The sequence below is a fragment of the Bolinopsis microptera genome, chromosome 8, assembly GCF_026151205.1.
Source record: "Bolinopsis microptera isolate Bmic1 chromosome 8, MBARI_Bmic_1.0, whole genome shotgun sequence".
Taxonomy (NCBI): Eukaryota; Metazoa; Ctenophora; class Tentaculata; order Lobata; family Bolinopsidae; genus Bolinopsis; species Bolinopsis microptera.
In genome coordinates, this window is record NC_087079.1 from 15918503 (window position 1) to 15941100 (window position 22598).

General features: G+C 38.5%; 2 protein-coding genes across 2 annotated transcripts in view; one reads left to right on the plus strand and one right to left on the minus strand.

Moving 5' to 3' along the window:
* The window catches only part of LOC134820230 (uncharacterized), a 38801-nt gene that overhangs the window by 5760 nt on the left and 10443 nt on the right, over positions 1-22598 (minus strand). The window lies entirely within an intron of this gene.
* Positions 352-13088, plus strand: LOC134819126 (cysteine desulfurase-like). The gene is made up of 11 exons (XM_063828897.1): positions 352-495; positions 770-920; positions 1125-1297; positions 1444-1519; positions 1707-1819; positions 1976-2123; positions 3108-3201; positions 3454-3638; positions 3980-4067; positions 4774-4885; positions 13047-13088. Exons 1-11 carry the CDS (start codon positions 352-354, stop codon positions 13086-13088), a joined length of 1326 nt encoding a protein of 441 aa, XP_063684967.1.

Consider the following 22598-nt stretch of genomic DNA (forward strand, 5'->3'; position numbering starts at 1 on the left):
ACAAATTTATCGATTCCATGTTAATTGTTAACAGTTCAAGTTTTTACATGCTATTTATAGTGCATAGTTACAGTTGATTGTCCAGAAAACTATTTATACAATTTTGTATAGTTGCTAATTAGATTGACATTTGAGAATATTTCTACTATTAATTATGTTATATGTATATTATAGTAATCTATTATATCATACTTAAAGAGTACTTCAGTAATAAAGGGAAGAGGTATTTTATGGCAACAAATAATTGTTTGAACATTATATAAAGCTACGTAAAATTCAATTTGTTATCATAATAATATTTACAAACCATTAACTCAATATGCTCAATAAAGTTCTACCTTCTGTAGCAAGATGGCACTTGGTGTTTCCAGACAGTTGGCAGCACGCCTCAATCTGCTTCTCAGCAGGGCAGCCAGTAGTGTTGCCAGTGTACCCTATATCCCTGAAACTGTAGTTACTCCGGAGGATGGGAGACCTATCTACCTGGACATTCAGGTAACTACTATATATTCCATGCTACTGTAATAACTATATTATGTAGCTTGAATTAAAGTAGGTACTTGCAAGAACTCTTTCGCAAAATGGGATGTTTTCATAATGAACAAGGTCGATTTCTCGGTTAATTTCGAGCTCTCGTTTAGAAAATATTTCTACAGGGGGTAAAAAATATGCCTCACCTCCCCACCAGAATCCACATGCATCTATACTTCTATAATCTTTAAGTCGTGTATTTAGTGTGTTATTTAATGTAACTGAGCTACCCCACTAGGCAACAACACCAGTAGACCCACGTGTATTAGACGCAATGTTGCCCTACCAGATGGGCGCGTACGGTAACCCTCACTCGCGTACTCACGCGTACGGCTGGGAGAGTGAGGAGGGTGTGGAGATAGCACGCGAGCAAGTCGCTCAACTCATCGGTAATATTCCTATCTGCTAAATACAGACATCAACATATTCATACTATGTATATTATATTGTATATAAAATGAGTATTGAGTAGTATAATAATACAAGTCATAATGTTTTTTTAACGCTGTATATTGAAGTTTTACCATGGTGATACCTGTAACACAAATGATAACGGGCAGAACCATGATAACACTAACTGTATGTGTTTACAGGAGCTAACCCTAAAGAGATAATATTTACTTCGGGAGCTACGGAAAGTAACAACATTGCAGTAAAAGGAGTTGCTAAGTTCTACCGTAAGAGGAAACAGCACGTGATTACTGCAGCAACTGAACACAAATGTGTGTTGGACAGTTGTAGATACTTGGAAAAAGAGGGATTTGAGGTTAGCGATACTATTAGTTGTATTTTTAACCATCATATCATTGTAAATATCTGTACTTTAACGTTATATTGAGGGATATTTTAGTTATGGATAATGTATCTTAATTCTTATGTAACTTAGTACATCTTATATAACTGATGTACCAGGTGACGTATCTACCAGTCCAAAAGAACGGAGTTATTGACATGGACCTATTCAAAGCGAGCATCAGACCCAACACTGGTACACGACAACACTTGTGAAAGTGTGAAGGAGTGGGGTGGGGTTTGGGGGTGTGGTGGGGTGTTGTTTGGGGGTGGGGTGGGGTGGGGTGGGGGGATTGTTCAATTCTCTACTATACAGTTGCTTAATTATCCTGTTTAATCCTGTTATACGTCTCACATATATTAACTGATAATTCCCTGTGCAGGTTTAGTATCGTTTATGTATGTTAACAATGAGATCGGAGTAACTCAGCCAGTCAAAGAGATTGGTGAGATTTGCAGACAAAACAAAATCTTCTTCCACACTGACGCAGCGCAGGTAAAGACTCCAGGAGTGTAGCTTCTCTTCACTGTTATCAGCTGCTGCATTTTAATCAGTGGCAGTGTTTGTCTATTAAGAAGATTGTGTAATTAATTACACAATTAGTATACATATAATTAGTTCTACTCTCTCATATTCCTGTATTACTTCCAGGCTGTTGGTAAGATTCCAGTGGACGTGAATGAGAATAATATCGACCTTATGTCAATAAGTGGACACAAGATATACGGGCCTAAAGGAGTGGGTGCTCTCTACGTTAGGAGACGACCTAGAGTGCGACTAGAACCTCTGCAAAGTGGAGGTTAGTTACCATGTAGTTACCATGACAACAACAGAGTGGAGGTTAGTTACCATGTAGTTACCATTACAACAACAGATTGGAGGTTAGTTACCATTACAGTTAGTTACCATGACAACAACAGAGTGGAGGTAAGTTACCATTACAGTTAGTTACCATGACAACAACAGATTGGAGGTTAGTTACCATTACAGTTAGTTACCATGAGAACAACAGAGTGGAGGTTAGTTACCATTACAGTTAGTTACCATGACAACAACAGAGTGGAGGTTAGTTACCATTACAGTTAGTAACCATGACAACAACAGATTGGAGGTTAGTTACCATGTAGTTACCATGACAACAACAGAGTGGAGGTTAGTTACCATTACAGTTAGTTACCATGACAACAACAGAGTGGAGGTTAGTTACCATTACAGTTAGTTACCATGACAACAACAGAGTGGAGGTTAGTTACCATTACAGTTAGTTACCATGACAACATCAGAGTGGAGGTTAGTTACCATGTAGTTACCATGACAACAACAGATTGGAGGTAAGTTACCATTACAGTTAGTTACCATGAGAACAACAGAGTGGAGGTTAGTTACCATTACAGTTAGTTACCATGACAACAACAGAGTGGAGGTTAGTTACAATTACAGTTAGTTACCATGACAACAACAGAGTGGAGGTTAGTTACCATTACAGTTAGTTACCATGACAACAACAGAGTGGAGGTTAGTTACCATTACAGTTAGTTACCATGACAACAACAGATTGGAGGTAAGTTACCATTACAGTTAGTTACCATGAGAACAACAGAGTGGAGGTTAGTTACCATTACAGTTAGTTACCATGACAACAACAGATTGGAGGTTAGTTACCATTACAGTTAGTTACCATGACAACAACAGAGTGGAGGTTAGTTACAATTACAGTTAGTAACCACTACAGTTACCATGACAACAACAGAGTGAATGTAAATGTAACAGTGAAACTGTTCAGGTGGTCAGGAGCGAGGAATGAGGAGTGGCACAGTTCCCACTCATCTCTGTGTGGGACTCGGGGCAGCCTGCTCACTTGCTCAACAAGAGATCAGGTTAACATTTCACTTCATTTTACTTTATTTTAACAGATATATTCATATGTTTTAATTCAAACAATGTAACTGATTTAAAACTTAATTCCGAGCCCTCTTAAATTCGTTATTAAATAATCTATTGGAGGTAGAAGGCTCGTGATGAGTGATCGCAATCATTATGAATAACAGCCAAAGAAAAGAATTACCCCAAAGGTTTCAAATGCTGAGAAAGTGTTTCGATAATGACCTAATATCGAATAACCATTTTAGTTACGACCACGATTACGTGAAGATGCTTAGTGACAGGTTTGTGGAGAAAGTCACCTCGGAACTAACACATGTGGAGCGGAATGGAGACCCAGAGAGGGGGTACCCTGGCTGTGTTAACCTCTCATTTGCTTATGTTGAGGGGGAGAGTTTACTAATGGCTCTCAAAGATATCGCTCTCTCCTCAGGTTTGTATCTTTCTTTGCTTGTTTAAGTTTAAGAACATTTAAAATTTGAGATTGAATGTTTTTATGATAATATCTTGTTTACGTTGTTATCAGGTTGTGAGATTTGGGAATGTTCACCAGTACATATCTCCTTCTCTCCTTTTTATTGTGCTGATCTGTGTTTCTAACTTTCTTTAGCTACCTACTAGCTTTCTAGTAGTTATGTTTTCAGGAGTGCCCATTGGGGTCTTTATTTTTAACTTATTATGACTGTAATCAATAAATTAGTCCATTAGAGACGACCCCCTTACGAGGGGCTTTCAATCAATCAATCAATCAATCTGACTGTTGTCCTCCCTCAGGTTCAGCTTGTACTTCTGCCTCTCTGGAACCGAGTTATGTGCTGAGAGCGCTGGGGGCAGATGATGACATGGCTCACTCCTCTATCAGGTAATGAATAAACAGACTTTAAGGGGAATTTGAGAGAATACTCACTGGTCAATATCTGTCCACATTGCACCTAACAAGTAACTGTGTCACAGAGTTTTAAATTGGTAAATTCTCGTATCATCATAGCCTGAATCATAGCCTGCATAATATCATAGCCTGAATCATAGCCTGAATCATAGCCTGAGTAAATAAAACTGGACATTAATTACCCGATTTATATGGTTTATAGCTCTAGCGATTACCTTCAATGAGAAAACCTCAAGTAGAGCTCAAAACAATCAAATCGTAGCTATTAATCTATGCTTGAATACTGTGACAAAATCTGTGACAAACTCATATTAGTTCAAAAGGGTCTACTGAAACTTTTAGCGCCAGCGGCGCTTAATTTAAAATTTGAACTCTGCGCTTTGCGCGGAATTAACGAGTGTCACGTTAGATCATGTCACGTACAAAACCTCGCGTAACGTATCATGTGCTATTCCATTCGGTGAATAATTCATATATTAGGACGCAATGAAACTATATGCAATATTCCAAGAAAAGCCGTCAGAAGTTAATTCATGAGTAATGATCGTTTCTAAAAGCTTGGGTAAGCTAAAATTTTACGCAAAATTGTCTACGCGCCAATAATTATGACACTTTAGCCGCATGTTATGAAATAATGTTCAGTAAGTATTACTGTGTTAACCATGGTAAACGTGTTCAGGTTCGGGTTTGGACGTTACTCGACAGTAGAGGAGGTAGATTACACAGCTGAGAGGTGTATTAAACACGTGACTAGGCTTCGGGAAATGTCCCCCCTCTGGGAGATGGTGCAGGTAAACATTCTCCTTTTTTACTTCATAAACATTAACTATTTACTATCATATTATCGCTACCTTGTCGCTCACTTATAATCATTACATGGATTTCTCTGTTTTCAACCTTTTTGAAGGCTCACACAGTTAATAATTAATGTCTAGAAGATTATTAGTTGAACATATTTCGAGTTGATGAATCCAGATTTTTGGAACATTTTTGGAACATTTTTGGAACATGTCCCAAAATTGTCCCAAAAGTGTCCCATGCATTTATTTGCCCTAATAAGCTCTAAATAGTGCCAAAAATAATTGTAAATGATGGATATAGGTAAAAACTAGGCCTAAGAGCCATCAAAACTCAAATAACATTACCCAGGTTCATGTAATGAACGAAAATGAACAAAAATGAATATTGTCCTAAATATGCTCAGAACGGTTTAAAATTGGTCGGAAAGTGTTTATATTGGTCCTATGACCACTCAAACCAAGTTTGGGAATCACTGCATGTCTAGAACCGATGTTACCTATGTTCCAAAATGTTCCAATTTTGGGACAATAATCCTCCTGAGAATCCAGATTTTTGGAACATGGGCACATCGAAGTATTGGCTGTATTTAAGTGCTGGGAAGCCTCAATTCGGTTTTCTAAGATGAATATAGGTAAAGACTAGGCCTCAGAGCCATCAAAACTCAAATAACATTACCCAGGTTCATGTAATGAACGAAAATGAACAAAAATGAATATTGTCCTAAAAATGCTCAGAACGGTTTAAAATTAGTCGGAAAGTGTTTATATTGTCCTATGACACTCCAATACAAGTTGGGAATCACTGCAGTGTCTAGACCGATTGTGACCTATGTTCCAAATGTTTCCAAATTTGGGACAATAAATCCTCCTGAGAATCCAGATTTTGGATCATGGGCACATCGAAGTATTCCGCTGTATTTAAGTGCTGGGAATGCATCAATTCGGTTTTCTAAGATGGAGTAGGTAAAGGACTAGGCCTAGAGCCAATCAAAAACTCAAATAAACATTACCAGGTTCATGGAATGAACGAAATGATCAAAATGAATATTAGCCTAAAAATGCTCAGAACGGTTTAACATTGGTCGAAAAGAGTTTATATTGGTCTATGGACCACTCAAACCATGTTTGGGAATCACTGCAAGTCTAGAACCGATGTGACCTATGTTTCCAATACATGTTCCTATTTTGGGACAAGATAATCCTCCTGAGAATCCAGATTTTTGAACTGGGCACATCGAAGTATTTGGTGTATTTAAATGCTGGGAAGCCTTCAATTCGGGTTTTCTACGATGGATTTAGTAAAAATCTAGGCCTAAGAAGCCATCAAAAACTCAAATAACATTACCCAGGTTTCATGAATGAACGAAAATGAAACAAAAATGAATATATGTCCTTAAAATGCTTCAGAAGGTTTATTAAAATTGGTCGGAAAAGTGGTTTATATTGGTCCTGGACCACCCAAATAGCAAGTTTGGGAATATCTGCATGTCTAGAACCGATGTTACCAATGTTCAAAAGTTCAATTTTGGGACAATATCCTCCTGAGAATCCAGAGTTTTAGGAACATGGGCAACATCGAAGATTGGCTCTGTATTTTAGTGCTGGGAAGCATCATTCGGTTTTCTAAGATTGGATATAGGTAAAATTAAGCCTAAGTGCCATCAAAACTCAAAATAACATTACCCAGGTTCATGGAAAATGAATCGAAAATGAACCAAAAAATGAATCTTGTCCTAAAAATGCTCAGAACGGTTTAAAATGGTCGGAAAGTTTGGGAATCACTCATGTCTAAGACCCGATGTTACCAAATGTTGTCCACAATAATCCGCCTGAGCATCAAGATTTTTGGAACATGGGGACATCGAAAGTGCTGGGAAGCCTCAATTGGTTTTCTAAGATGGTTATAAAAAAAACTAGGCCTTTTTAGAGAGCCTTCCAAAAAGTCGTATAATATTCCCATCAAGATTATGGATGAACAACGAACATGAAAATTTTCCTCAAGAACCTCAGAAATGGTTAAAAAATGGTGGCAAAGAGTCAATATTGTGTCCAACAGGGTCTTAAAAGTTGCATTCAGAATTATGTACAATTAAACAGAATTATTTTATTGGGCAAATATTTTTGTTTAATAATCCTCCAATTTTTGATTTAAATGCTTCCCAGCTCTTAAATACAGCCCAATACTGCGATGTGCCCATGTTCAAAAATCTGGATTCTCAGGAGATTTATTGTCCCAAATTGGAAATTTTTGGAAATAGGTAACATCGGTTCTAGTCATTGCAGTGATTCCCCAAACTTGGTTTGAGTGGTCCTAGGACAATATAAACACTTTCCGAAACAATTTTAAACCGTTCTGAGCATTTTTAGGACAATATTCATTTTTGTTCCATTTTCGTTCCATTACATGAACTGTGTAATTGTTATTTGAGTTTTGATGGCTCTTTGCCATAGTAGTTTTTTACCTATTTCCAGCTTAGAAAATTCGAATTGAGGCTTACCAGCATTAAAGTACAGCCAATACTTCGATAGTGCACATGTTCCAAAAAATCTGGATTCTCAGGAGGATTATTGTCCCAAAATTGGAACATTTTGGAACATAAGGTAAACATCGGTTTGACATTGCAGTGATTCCCAAACTTGGTTTGAGTGGTCCCAGGACCAATATAAACACTTTCCGGACCATTTTAACCGTTCTGAGCATATTAGGACATTATTCATTTTTTGTTCATTTTCGTTCATTACATGAACCTGGGTAATGTTATTGAGTTTGATGGCTCTTAGGATAGTTTTACATTTTATCCATCTTAGAGAAAATTCGAAATGAGGCTTCCCAGCACTTAATTACAAGCCAATACTTCGATGTGCCCATGTTTCCAAAATCTGGATTTTCAGGAGGATTATTGATCCCAAAATTGATCATTTGGGAACCTAGGTAACATCGGGTCTAGACTGCAGTGATTCCCAAAAACTTGGTTTGAGTCGTCCAGGACCAATATAAACCACTTTCCGACCAATTTTAAACCGTTCTGAGCATATTTAGGAACAAGATTCATTTTTGTTCATTTTCGTACATTCCATGTAACCTGGTAATGTTATTTGAGTTTTGATGGCTCTTAGGTGGGTATAGTTTTTACTATTATCCATCTTAGGAAACCGAATTGAGGCTTCCCAGCACTTCTGATGTCACCCATGTTCCATAAATCGGATGCTCAGGAGGATTATTGTGACAACATTGGTAACATCGGGTTCTAGACATGAAGTGATTCCCTAACTTTCCGACCAATTTTAAAACCGTTTGAGCATTTTTAGGCATATTCATTTTTTGTCATTTCGTTCATTCCATGAACCCTGGTAATGTTTTTTGAGTTTTGATGGCTATTGCTTTGTTTTTTACCTATATCCATTCTTAGAAACCGAATTGAGGCTTCCCAGAAACTTTAAATTTAGGCCATTACTTCGATGTGCCATAGGTTCCAAAAATCTGGACTTCTCAGGAGGATTATAGTCCCAATTATTTGGAACATTTTGGAAACATTGGTACCATCGGTTCTAGACATGCAGTGATTCCCAAACTTGTCTTTGGGTGGTCCTAGGACCAATATAAACACTTTTCCGACCAATTTTTAACCGTTGAGCGATTTTAAGACAATATTCATTCTTTTGTTCATTTTCTTCATTCCATGAACCTGGGTAATGTTATTTGAGTCTTTGTTGGCTTTAGGCCTAGTTTTATACCTATATCCATCTTAGTAAAAACCGAAATTTGAGGGCTTCCCAGCACTTAAATACAGCCAATACTTCGATAGTGCCCATGTTCCCAAAAATCTGGATTTCAGGAGGATTAATTGTCCAAATTTGGAACTTGTGGAACTTAGGTAAACATCGGTCTAGTCATGCAGTGATTCCCAACTGGTTGAGTGGTCCCAGGACCAATATAAAAACACTTTCCGACCCAATTTTTAACCGTTCTGGGTTACCCCCCCCCCCCCCCCCCCCCCCCTTGCAAATTTAGGACATATTCATTTTTGTTCATTTTCGATCATTACATGATAACCTGGGTAATGTTAATTTGTGTTTTGATGGCTTTAGCCTAGTTTGTACTATATCCATCTTAGAAAAAATTCGATTTGAGGCTTCCCAGCACTTAAATACAGCAATACTGCGATGTGCCCATGTTCCAAAAATCTGGATTCTCAGGGGATATTGTACCAAAATTGGAACATTTTGGAACATAGGTAACATCGTTCTAGACATCCAGTGATTCCATAACTTGGGTTGAGTTGGTCACAGGACCATATAAACACTTTCTGACCAATTTTAAACCTTTCTGTGCATTTTTAGGACAATATTCATTTTTGCTTCATTTTCGTTTTTTCCATGAAACCTGGGTAAATGTTATTTGAGTTTTGAAGGCTCTTAGGCCAGGTTTTACTATATCCATCTTAGAAAACAAATTGAGCTTCCCAGCACTTAAATACAGCAATACTTCGAAGTGCCATGTTCCAAAAATCTGGATTATCAGGAGGGATTTATTTGTGCCATAATTGGAACATTTTGGAACATTGGTAAACAATCGAGTTCTAGACATGCAGTGATTCTCAAACTTGGTTTGGCGTGGTCCTAGGACAAATATAAACCTCTTTCCGACCAATTTTAAACCATTCTGAGCATTTTTAGGACAATATTCTTTTTTGTTCATTTTCGTTCATTCCAATGATACTGGGTAATTTGATTGAGTTTTTGATGGCTCTTAAGCCTAGTTTTTTTACTAATATCCATCTTAGAAAGACGAAATTGAGGCTTCCCCTGCACTTAAATACAGCATTACTTCGATGTGCCCTGTTCCAAAAAGCTGGATTCTCAGGAGGATTATTGTGCAAAATTGGAATAATTTTGGAACATGCGTAACATCGGTTCTAAACTGCAGTGTATTCCCAAACTTTGTTTGACTGGTCCTAGGACTAATATAAACACTTTCCGACCAAATTTTAAACCATTCTGAGCATTTTTAGGACCATATTATTTCTCGTTTTCATTTGTTCATTCCATGAACCTGGGTAAATATTATTTCCAAGTTTTGATGGATCTTAGCCTAGTTTTTACCTATATCCATCTTAGACAAACCGAATTGAGGCTTCACAGCAATTTAACATACAGCCAATACTTCGATGTGCCCATGTTCAAAAAATCGGGATTATCAGGAGGATTATTGTCAAAAATTGGAACATTTTGGAACATAGGTAACATCGGTTCTAGAATGCAGTGATTCCCATACTTTGGTTTGAGTGGTCCCAGGACCAATTTAAACACTTCCGACCAATTCTAAACCGTTTCTGAGCATATTTAGGACAATATTCATTTTTGTTCATTTTCGTTCAGTACATGATCCTGGGGGAATGTTATTTGAGTTTTGATGGCTCTTAGGCCTAGTTTTTACTTCATATCCATCTTAGAAAATTCGAATGATGGGCTTCCCAGCACTTAAATACGCCAATACTTCGATGTGCCCATGTTCCAAAAATCTGGATTCTCAGGTGGATTATTGTCCAATAATTGGAACATTTTGGAACATAGGTAACATCGGTTCTACGACATGCAGTGATTCCCAATACTTTGGTTTGAGTGGTCCAGGACCATATAAAACACTTTCTGACAATTTTAAACCATTCTTAGCATTTTTAGGGACAATATTCACTTTTTGTTCATTTTCGTCCATTTCTTCCATGAACCGGGGTAATGTTATTTGAGTTTTGATGGCTCTTAGCCTAGTTTTTAACCTATAACCATCCTTAGGAAAAAACAAATTGAGGCTTCCCGCACTTAAATACAGCCAATACTTCGAAGTGCCCATGTTCAAAAATCTGGATTCCTCAGGTGGATTATTGTGCCAAAAATTGCGAACATTTTGGAACATTGGTAAAACACTCGGTTTAGACAATGCAGTGATTCTTCAAACTTGGTTTGAGTGGTCCTAGGACTATTATAAAAACACTTTCCGCCAATGTTAAAACCATTCTGAGCATTTTTAGGACAATATTCATTTTTGATTCATTTTCGTTCATTCATGAACCGGGGTATGATGGATTTGAGTTTTGATGGCTCTTAAAGCACTAGTTTTTACCTATATCCATCTTAGAAAGACGAAGTGAGGCTTCACAGCACTTACAATACATCCAATACTTCGATGTGCCCTGTTCCAAAAAATTGGATTTCTCAGGAGGATTATTGTGCCAAAATTGGAACATTTTGGCAACATTTGGTAACAATCGGTTTAAAACATGCAGTGATTCCCAAAACTTTGTTTGACTGTCTAGGACTAATATAAACACGTTCGACCATTTAAACCATTCTGAGCATTTTTAGGACAATATTCATTTCTGTTCATTTTCGTTCATTCCATGAACCTGGGTAATATTATTTCAGTTTTGATGGATCTTAGGCCTAGTTTTTACCTATATCCTCTTAGAAAGAAAAACGAATTGAGGCTTCCCAGCCACTTAAATACAGCCAATACTTCGATGTCCCCAGTTCCCAAAATGGTTACAAAAATCAAAATTGGAACCACCTTCCATCGGTTCTAGACATGCAGTGATTCCCAAACTTGGTTTGAGTGTCATAGGACAATGTAAACATTTTTGGACCCATTCGTTAAACCGTTCTGAGCATTTTTAGGAACAATATTCATTTTTGTTATTTTCTGTTCACGTCCATGAACCTGGGTATGTTATTTGAGTTTTGATGGCTTTAGGCCCTAGCTTTTACTATATCACATCTTAGAAAACCGAATTGAGCTTCCCAGCACTTAAATACATGCCATTACTTCGATGTGCCAATGTTTCCAAAAATCTGGATTATCAGGAGAATTATTGAACTTTTGGAACCTTGGTAACATCGGTTTCTAGCAAGCGGGATTCCCAAACTTGGTTTGAGTGCGTGGCTAGGAACATAATATAAACACTCTTTCCCGACCAATTTTAATCCATTCTGAGCATTTTTAGGACAATATTCATTTTTGTTCATTTTTCGTTTCTTCCAGGAACCTGGGTATGTTATTTGAGTTTTGATGGCTCTTCGGCCTAGGTTTTACCTATATCCATCTTAGAAATCCGATTGGAAGGCTTCTCAGCACTTAATACAGCCAATACTTCGATGTCCCCATGTTCCCAAAATGGTTACAAAATCAAAATTGGGAACACCTTCACATCGGTTCTAGACATGCAGTGATGTCCCAAAACTTGGTTCTGAGTGGTCCTAGGACCAATGTATAAAACTTTCGACCCTTTCTTAAACCGTTCTGTGGCATTATTAGGGACAATATTCATTTTTGTTATTTTTCGTTCATTCCATGAACCATGGGGTATTGTTTTTTGAGTTTTGATGGCTCTTAGGCCTAGCCTTTTACCTATATCATCTTAGAAACCGAAAATTGAGGCTTCCCAGCACTTAAATACAGCCAATACTTCGTGTGCCAATGTTCCAAAATCTAGGATTCTAGGAGGGATTATTTGTGACAAATTGGATACATTTTGGAAAATTAGGTAACATCGGTTTCTAGACTTGCAGTGTTTCCAAACTTGGTTTGAGTGGTCCTAAGACCAATGTAATACACTTTCCGACCCATTTTAAACGTTTTGTGCGATTTTTTGGACAATATTCATTGTTGTTCATTTTCGTTCATTCCATGAACTGGGTAAGTTATTATGAGTTTTGATGGCTCTTAGGCCTAGTTTTTACCTATATCCATCTTAGAAACACCGAATTGAGGCTTCGCACTTAAATACAGCAATACTTCGATGTTCCCATGGATCCCAAAATGGTTACAAAAATAAAATTGGAAACCACCTTCACAATTGGTTCTAGACATGCAGTGTCATTCTCAAACTTGGTTTGAGTTGTCCTAGGACCAAATGTTAAAAACACTTTCCCGACCCATTTTAAAACCCATTTTGAAGCACTATGAGAAGAATGTTCAGTTTCGTCATTTCTGGTCATTCCATGGTAACTTTTTATACGACTTTGATGGCTCCTAGGCCTAGCTTACGGCTTTTAATCCATCTTAGAAAACGAATGAGCCTTCCCAGCACTCAAATACGGCCAATACTGCGATGTGCCCATGTTCCAAATTTCTGGATTCATCTACTGCATATTTCAGGAAGGGATCGACATCAAGACGATTCAGTGGTCTCAGCACTAAAAAACTCCACCAAGCTGAGGATTTACTTTCAGCTGTTATTCTCAACAATCTCAGTTTACAAATGAGAAGATGAAGATTTCAGTTGGGTGTGGTCCCTCGAGAAGCCACCGAACACAATTCAAAGTGACTTGATTGTGTTGTCTCCTAAAAACAAGTTGTCTCCATGGACACTTGTCTCCTAACAGTATTTGTTTTACGTGTGCAGAACCTTATTTATTGACGCCTCGACTTGAACAAATTTGGGTGTTTGGGTGTGTCTTTTGAAACTAGCCTGGTTCACTGTTGGATAAACATCGTTGCACTTCAATATTTCAATGACGATATCTTTAAGGTTATTTATTCATTGTTGGGTGTTGGGAAATCGTCGCCGCTTGCCAAATTATACGGATTTTTTTTTTTCCGCCATAGGCTAAATTGCAAAGTTTTTTGTTCTTTAAATGTTGTTTTTGCCATTATGATTGAGGAAGATGGATTACCAAATTTCGCACAAATCCGCCAAAAAAATGGTTGCAAAAAAATGACGACGACATTATACAATGACCCTTATTAATAAATTAATTTTAGTATACCTACCATGTAGAAGAGTTTTAATTGATAAAAACCTGAAAGTTCGAAATGTTTTTAACTAATGTTTTTATAGAGAAAAATATTTACATACATCTATCGTATAATTTGTTTAATTTCATTTGTTATTTAATCGTACGAAAGAATTGGGACTGGAAAATTCATGAAATTTTCCAAGTCCCAATTCTTTTCACAATATAAAATGTTTGAAAAGTATCTGAAATTTAATGAAATTAAATTTCGATCACTTCAACTCTTCAACATTGGACGTATAATACATTGTATACATTGTATACATTGTAAATCATTTTCACAGAAGGTCAAGAACATTCAAATTCATTGCTAATGTTATGAAAAGAGCTTCGGAGAAAAAAAAACTGATAATTACTTATAGAATATGTGCTGAGTAATAGCAACAACAAGAAAGATAGAAGATAAAGGAAATCGGACGTGAACAGCGTTTTGTTTTAGTGTTTGATGACAGGATTCCTGCTGTGGCCGGGCGTGAGCCGTTCTGATACATTAGATTTGTTGGTGAGTATCATTCTATGAGAGTTTGATTCGTTGTACTTAAAACTAAAGTTTGTCTAATCGTTCTGTACCTAATGTAGCGTATAACCGTCTTGTTCATCTAAATTAAGCAACTTGATTAACAGTGAGAGATAAGGGTCGTTCACATATTACGTAATCATTTTTTGGAAAACATTTTTTACCCCCCCCCCCCCCCCCTCGTAAACCAGTTTTTCACATAGCTATTGGTGTCAAAACTACCACTTAGGTAATCATTCGAATTCTCCCCAAGCCCACCCCATTTACAGTTGGGTTGATAGAAACGTAATATGGTCTGTTAGAAACGAGCGTGCAGTTTGATTCCATGTGGTGCTTAGAGCTGGACTAACCTCTCATCCTGGTAAGCGGCCCTCACATGTTACGTCACTTTGTTACGTCAAATGTTACGTCACATGTTACGTCCATGTTACGTCTCATGTTACGTCACTATGTTACGTCACATGTTACGTCACATGTTACGTCACATGTTACGTCACATTGTTAAGTAACATGTTAAGTCACATGTTACGTACATGTTACGTCACATGTTCGTCACATGTTACGGTCCACTGTTACGTCACCTTGTACGTCACATGTTCGTCATGTTACGTACATGTTACGTCAACATGTTACGTCACATGTTACGTCCTCACATGTTTAGTCACATGTTAAGTCACATGTTACGTCCACATGTTACGTCACATGTTTACGTCACATGTTACGTCACCTGTTTAGTCAAATGTTACGCAATGTTAACGTCACATTTTACGTACATGTGACGTACATGTTTACCGTCACATGTTACGACACTGTTACGTCTGTGCGAATTTGCATATTAAAACCCACCTCTTCTCCGTTAGCCGGATTACTCATGGCCATTGTTGAAAATTACCCAATAGGTCACCATTTCTGCCTAATTTCGCCGCTCTAGGTTGTTGACGTAATATGTGGATCGGCCAACTATTATGTTGTTTGGACAAATATAATATAGCATTTGTTAAATGTTATTATATTTGTTAATGGACCACATGCATGTTATTGGTGTCTCACCACTCACGATTCCTCCATGAATGAGGGGCGACCGCCGACATGCAGGCAATTATTATGACGCTTAGACGTCCCTTAGCTGTTTTGATAATAATGGAATCATGCCACGAAATAATTTGGTTTTTCACAAATCCGCTCCTAAGGTGCGTTGCTGCGTACGGACCCTTTTAATAATGCCCAATTAATTTATTAATGCTTTTACTATGATAAGAAAATTTACTATGATAAGATAAAAAATACTGCACAGACTTTCCTGTAACGCATATAAACAAGTTCTTTGGTGTTGATGGTGTACTGGTTTTCCTTAGTACCTGTGATATGAGCATATGGCTGGACTTAACTATTAATGGGCGGCGCTCAAGCTGTCATTCCGCCCGAATCTCTATTCTATCTATGTTCCGAATCTTATTCTATTTATGTTTATGAACATAATAGACTGGGATCCAGGTAAGACTTAACTTGGAGTTGTTTGAATGTTGATGTGGCTGGAGTACTGGTTTTTAATCGTTGCCTGTGAATTGGGCATTCTGGCTAGGACTTGGAGTTGGTTGAATGTTGATTGTGGCTGTTTGGGCTTGAAGGTTTATAACCTACCAGGATGCGCGCCGAGTTGGACTCGTCGACGGTCTAAGATAGGGAACCAAATATTTTACGAGTATCACCCGTTAAATTGATGCGAAAATGAAATGTGTACACGATGTACTGTAAAGGTTTAAAAAAAAATTATTTTCACAGGATTTTAGATGTCTGAGTTAAATCCCCAACGGAGGGTGTATTTCTAAACTTATGGCGAAGAAAACTGGGTGCTGTTAGCGGCGGATTTTCTATTTTAAACTCAGTGGTCCTTTCACCTTGTAGCTTCGTAAGTATTCGTCAATAAATGATTGGTGGAAACCGGAAAATTTTAAACAGGTTTTAAGGCTCTCGCTTCCTTCATGCTATTCGATCGTAGTCTGGGAAATCGCAGTCTGGGGAAAATCGTAGTCTGGGAATTCTGTAAGCCTTCAAAGGTGTTTCCTGGGCCGGTTGATTCTTCCTGATCGAATTGAAGCAGAATTGGGTATTGCAGATTGTAAGTGTCGAGTTTCTAATTTATCTCAGCCCTCTTTACACTGTCTAGCCTCCGGCTCGTGTTCGTCAATCGATGTAGTAAAAAATCACAGCTGGACAAATGGATACCACCTGTAGGGAAGGATTCTACCTTTTTGTTGTACAAAGAATCTTGAAAATAACTGTGTTTGCTATGTATTTATGATAGTGTTCTATTGTTATTAAAGTTATAACAGTGCTCCAGTATTGCAGTGCTCCAGTTGCTCCTCTGCTATTCACATACTGTATTAGTATAACACTCGACCTGGTCTTCTTGAGAGAATATTATCTGGCCCTCAATAGTTTTACCATCCATCTGTTCGGGGGTTGGGTATACGACCTTCAAGGACTGAACTCTGATATCAATCCCACTCCCGTTCTTAGTCCCCTGATAAGCTGCCCTAGCTTAGCGGTTCAGTCTGTATAGTACGTTATGTTGGATATAATGATAATTGCACGCAGTTCACGCTGCCTTGTTATGGACACATGTTTAAAAGTACTGTCTTCTATAATTTGTGTGTCCTACAAACTAACACAGCTCAGTAGAGAACTACTCTCGTGCACTGCCACACGGACGGCCGGTAGCGACTTTAAATTAGCTGTGTTTGTTAGAAGACTCGTTTAATTTGCCGGATGAGTTAAACATATTGCCGTGGAGTCCTCCACTTTACTCACTGCAATAAGGCCCTCGCGAGCAGACTGTTAGGGTTTTTTGTATTTTAGTGTGAGTCTATTTTTTTGTACGTAGTGTTGTTCCCAGGTAGCGAATGTTTTAACGACGAGCTCTGCAAAGTTGTTGAGTAAGGTCACGTGACACGTGCTTTTATTTGAATTGTGAACAGAAAAGGAGGTTTTTTACTTCCTTTTCTTTAAACGTTTTCCAGTAAAAATTTCCAGTCATTTTGACATCCCCGCGGAGAAAGGACGCTTACTAATTGCCAAAAATTTCCATCATTAATAGTCAAATTCTGCCTATAATCTATACTGGGAAACATCACTCCAGAACAGATCATTTATAAGATCTGAGGAATTTTGACATGAACAGAAGGCTATTTATAGCTCTCAGATTGCTTGTTTCTATAATGTAAGGTGTAATCGATAACAATCGTGAAAAGTTATTCGTTATAATCATAAAGTTGCCTATAGGGTCAACGTTTCATTTTCAATAGTTCCACATATCGGATTTTTAAGTAGATTCACCCAATTAATTAGATTCTTGACATGCCATTGTACTTTGTTTTAACATTTACTGATGATTGTTACCGATGTAGATGACATATTTAACATTTTTGGATGATTGAGTTTATCATTTGCTGCAAACATTTTGTGGTCTTTTACGCGATCATGAAAATTATTCTTGTTTGTTCGTCTGTTTTCTAAGGAGTTTTTTGCTTAGTGTGTTAATTAGTGGACGAACTGTTTTTACTTTAGGTACTTAAATTAGTCACAGCGATGAATCCTGATTCCTGATACTACAAAGGGTCGATTCTCGGATTCTCGATTTAGGTCGCAACGAGTTGCATAACTACTCCTGATTACCAGAGTACTCTATTTGATGACCAAAATTGAAAACTATCCTGTTTTTGATTCCATAATAATAAGCGATGGACGCTCGAAAACTTTTACCACCCAAACTTATTATTAAAGACTAGGATCTGAACTGCTGGTTAAATCCATTAGGTTAGTACAGATTAGTTGCTATTGTTGGTACTAATAAAGGTTTAGTAACCTGGCAATTGGGTTAGTAGTGCATTGGTATGGTAGTAGACGGTAATTGTTAACCAGTTAAACTAAACTCTTTATCAGATAAATATGGTAGGGATCTGTATATATCATATCAGTGGCTAACCACCTGTGACGATATCTGTGTTCTACTGTCATATCCAACCTACCAACTTGTTATCTTCCCATCAAATGTGACCTTGTTATTATTATGTGACCTTGTTATTGATGTTCATCAGTTTTCTGGTGCCTGAAACTTGTTATAGTTATAGTTACCCAATCAGTTGTAGTTACAGTCACAAGTTACCGTTACAGTTACTTATATGTGTTACAGTAACAGTTACCAGATGTGTTACAGTAACAGTTACCAGATGTGTTACAGTAACAGTTACCAGATGTGTTACAGTAACAGTTAACTATATGTGTTACAGTAACAGTTACCAGATGTGTTACAGTAACAGTTACCAGATGTGTTACAGTAACAGTTACCAGTACAGGCACCATCCCTCTAAATAGTTCTAGAACAGGTTCTGTTAATTCTAGACTGTAACAAAGTCTTTATATTCCCAACTTGACATGATCACTAGAGCGTACCCTGTAGTATTTTAGTATTTTACCTCCACAGCAGCAGCCTGGGAACTGTGTTTCAAATCTGCTGCCAGTTTTATAAAAGTCTAATTTACTGGTTGCGTTTATGTCTCTGGATCGATTAAAAGGTTGGCTCTGGATCGATTAAAAGGTTGGCTGAAAAGTCGGTTGAAATGATCTAATACCATATTTGGTCGATACTATCTATTTATTTTCCTCTTGCTAAGTATAGACTATAAGTTTACTTTTTAAATAACCATTATCAGGTGGAAAAGAGAGTCCACCGCTTTTATTGACCAAATAAGTTATCGTTCAATAGTCTGTCAACCGAGTTTTGAACCGACTTTTCAATCGAGAGATGAAGACACTCATAAGACACAGCGAGTTCCAGACTCGTCAACCTAGAATTCGTCGCATAGAATTAAGGGTCAGGGTGTGATAGTTTTTTTTCTCACCCTAACCCTAATATTTTCTCGCCGACAAGTCAGAAACACGAGGGGGGGGAGTTTGGATGATATTTTACAATACTGATTACTGTAAAACAATTACCACTTGTCAGGTGTTAATTGTTCAGATTAATCCGCCCTAACTACGTCTTCTAAATGTAGTAGAGGAGAATTTCTTTAGGATTATGTTTTGGGACGGTCTAATTTACATGTGTACGTACGACTCATCACAATTCATTATGATAATAAATACCAATTAATTATGTTATTTAATACTACTATTCTAACTGCACGTAATGTTTATACTGTATAATAGTGGATATCATGAAATACGGATTTATCAACTATAATTTGTTAAAGTTAGAATTATCGTATGATAAGTGTTAATTTGTTAGAGTTAAAGTTAACAGTCTGTTAATTCGTTAACGTTAAAGTTAATAGCCTGTTAATTTGCTATGACAGTTACTTTCGTGTGTAGATACGTCTGATATCATTTAGAATATCGAGCTGTTTCGCTGTCACGTTCCTACAAACTAATTGATATTTCCTGCTGGGCCTGCATGTATAATAGGTATTTGTTTTCAAGTTAATTACCATGATAGCATGTTAACAGCCACTTCATTCTTATTAATAATTACTTTTGATATCTTGATAACTTGTTGCTGATGTATTGTAATATTTCAGCCCACTTTCGTCCATTAGCTGTTACTTTTCAAACTACATAGTTTCTCAAAAACTGTAGTCAGTATTATTTTAGGTTATCTGTATTCTCTCAAAATATTTACAATAAAACTGGTTGTCATGACAAAGTGTAATTAAAAACTCGCACTCTTCACAAAAGAGCACGATGTTTGCCGTGAAGCTGGCATTTAATCGAGATGGGAGCCTGTATTCAATAAAACTGTGATTATTACGGTATTATTTGAAATTTTACTGCGGCCTAGTATCACATTTGCATTTTAGAATACGTTACACTTTAGTCGCTCTGCAACTGTTTATTCTTACACGCGTTTTACACGAATACTCGTTTAAACGACTACACGGTTAACGGCCTGTTTCTGTAGTTTTATACACTGGGTGATATTGTCGTGTATACATTATCGTGTATAATATACATTACAAATGGAAAAAGAAAAATTATTCATTGGCAAAGTGAAGGCCCTTACACCTGTTACGGAAGTCAAGGAATTCTTTGACACATACATCCCTGAAGAAAGCTTTGAGAAAAATGTTGCACTCCTGAAATCGGCAAAAATCAAAGCTGATACTCTCAAGTTAGCTTCTGAACTTCTCTCCAGTATGAATGCTGACTTCCCCCAACCTGCAAAGGAGATATCCGCGTCTAAGGCTACAACTAAAGAGGCTATCGCTAGAGATATCGTCCGATTCATCCACAGATGCCGGGAGATGACCTGTCTGAAGTGTAGCACTGATTATGTCCCATTTTCCTCTACCAACACCGGGAGTGTAGTCACGTGCCACTTTTGCCATACACCCAGTCATCTTGGGTGCTACACAGACTCGGAATTAGATCCCGAAGCCGGGGTAGTCTTTGTCTGTCCCCCCTGCTTAGGATCTCAAATCCCTCCAATACATGTTGCTCCTCCTCCAGAACCAGAACAGACAGCTGCCCCTAATTCTCCCGCAGCTGACCAACTTTCCTCTCAGTCTAACACGGAGGCGGTCCGTGAACCAGTGGTTGAACGCCACAAAAGTAAAAAAACACTTCTATATGATCGCTCCAAGGCCGTGTGTCCCTTACTCCTCGAAGGGAACTGCCCCCACGGTATATCTGGGAAAGGCTGCGCCAACTACCATCCCCCATGGTGCTTCAAGTTCCAGAACAACGGCAGAGGTGGCGAACGGGGTTGCCACATTGCCGATGACAGATGCACATATTTCCACCCACAGCTGTGCCAGAACGCTGTGAAACAGGGTATCTGTCTTAACAAACCGTGCAAGAGGGTACATATCAGGGGTACCATCACCAACGAGAAGAACCTCAAGTACGCCAAGAGAGGACGCCAGACATCATCCTCATCCTCATCCTCTTCCAAGCAAAACCGCCACCCTCCCAAATCTAACGAGAATAGAGAAAGATCCCAGACTAGGGACAACAGTGGATACAGTTCAGGTAGGAAAAGGACGGAGAGTAACTCCTCAACTTCATCCAACACTACCGGGGCGAACCGTAATCGGACAGTTAGCTTCAATGAAGCCCACGTTTCTGAACCCAGCCAGGATTTTCGGAATCACTACTCCTCGATGAAAGCGGACTTGACCAAAGACATTGCTGCAATGATCCAGTCTTCTCTCCGCGATCTCCTACGATCTCCACAGGTACTCCAGAACCTTCAGCACCAGGACCTGCTGTATCCCCCACAACCTTCAGCTTCCCTAAACCATCACCTCTCCTCCCAGCAGCGCCAGTATCACCCAACACCTCCTGTCCCAGACTACCTCGATCAGGTCGCCACTCACGCCTGTGAAGAGTAATCTTCCGATCTCCAACGCATTCCTCCTTAACATTCAAGGAATGAATCCTGGCATCACCAACCAGCGATGGAAAGTGAAAGCCCTCCAAGAGTCTATCAGCTCCAACCCGATCCACACTCCTTTCTTCACCTTGACGGAAACCCACCTCAAGTCCTATCACTTAGATGCGGAGGTTCACATCCCAGGTTATACCTGCTACCGAGCGGATCGTACCAGTTAAGCTTGTGGTGGAGCCGCTACCTATCTCCACAACTCCATCACAGTAGAAGAAACAAAGTCCTTCTCAAACTCCTACTGTGAACTCGTCGCCATCTACAGTAAAGAAGCTAACATCGTGATAGCGGGCATTTACCGGCCCCCTTCAGCTCCTTTTGACAAGTTTGATGAATGCCTCTCTACCCTCCAACAGTTCATCAACGGAATTCAACGCACCCCTGTACTGCACATTACAGGAGATTTCAACCTACCCTTCATCAACTGGACGAATTCTTCTATCGACACAGGATGCAGTATCTCCCTTTCAGACCGTCAATCAGCCCTAGCACTTCTGAACTTCAATGAAGAATGCCTGCTCCAACAAGAGGTCTTCGAGCCAACTCGCAAGAACAACATCTTAGATCTCGTTTTCTCAAACGACTCTGACTCGATCCATAGTATCTCTGTTACCAAGACAGAGTTATCAGATCATGACATTGTGAGCTGCACTCTCCTCAATCCTGAACTCCTCCTCCCCTCGCAGACTCAGGAACGGCCAGTCTTCACCCCCTCCTGCCTCCTTGATGACATTAACTTAAACTCTGCAGACTGGGATGCTATTAATGCAGAACTGCTAGAAGTAGACTGGGCTTCTATCACTGACCCAAGCAACGATCAGGATACAGCTTGGACATTGTTTGAAGACAAGGTAGCGTTCATATGCTCTAAGCACGCTCCCTCGCACAGCACTAACATCCAATTGTCCTCACAATCCTCCATTCCCAAGCCCAGAAGGGAACTTATTCGTAAGAAG

Coding starts and splice junctions, on each gene's coding strand:
- LOC134819126 (XM_063828897.1), top strand. CDS start 352: ATGGCACTTGGTGTTTCCAGACAGTTGGCAGCACGCCTCAATCTGCTT. Junction 496..769: donor CTATCTACCTGGACATTCAG/GTAACTACTATA, acceptor CTACCCCACTAG/GCAACAACACCAGTAGACCC. Junction 1,520..1,706: donor GAGCATCAGACCCAACACTG/GTACACGACAAC, acceptor TTCCCTGTGCAG/GTTTAGTATCGTTTATGTAT.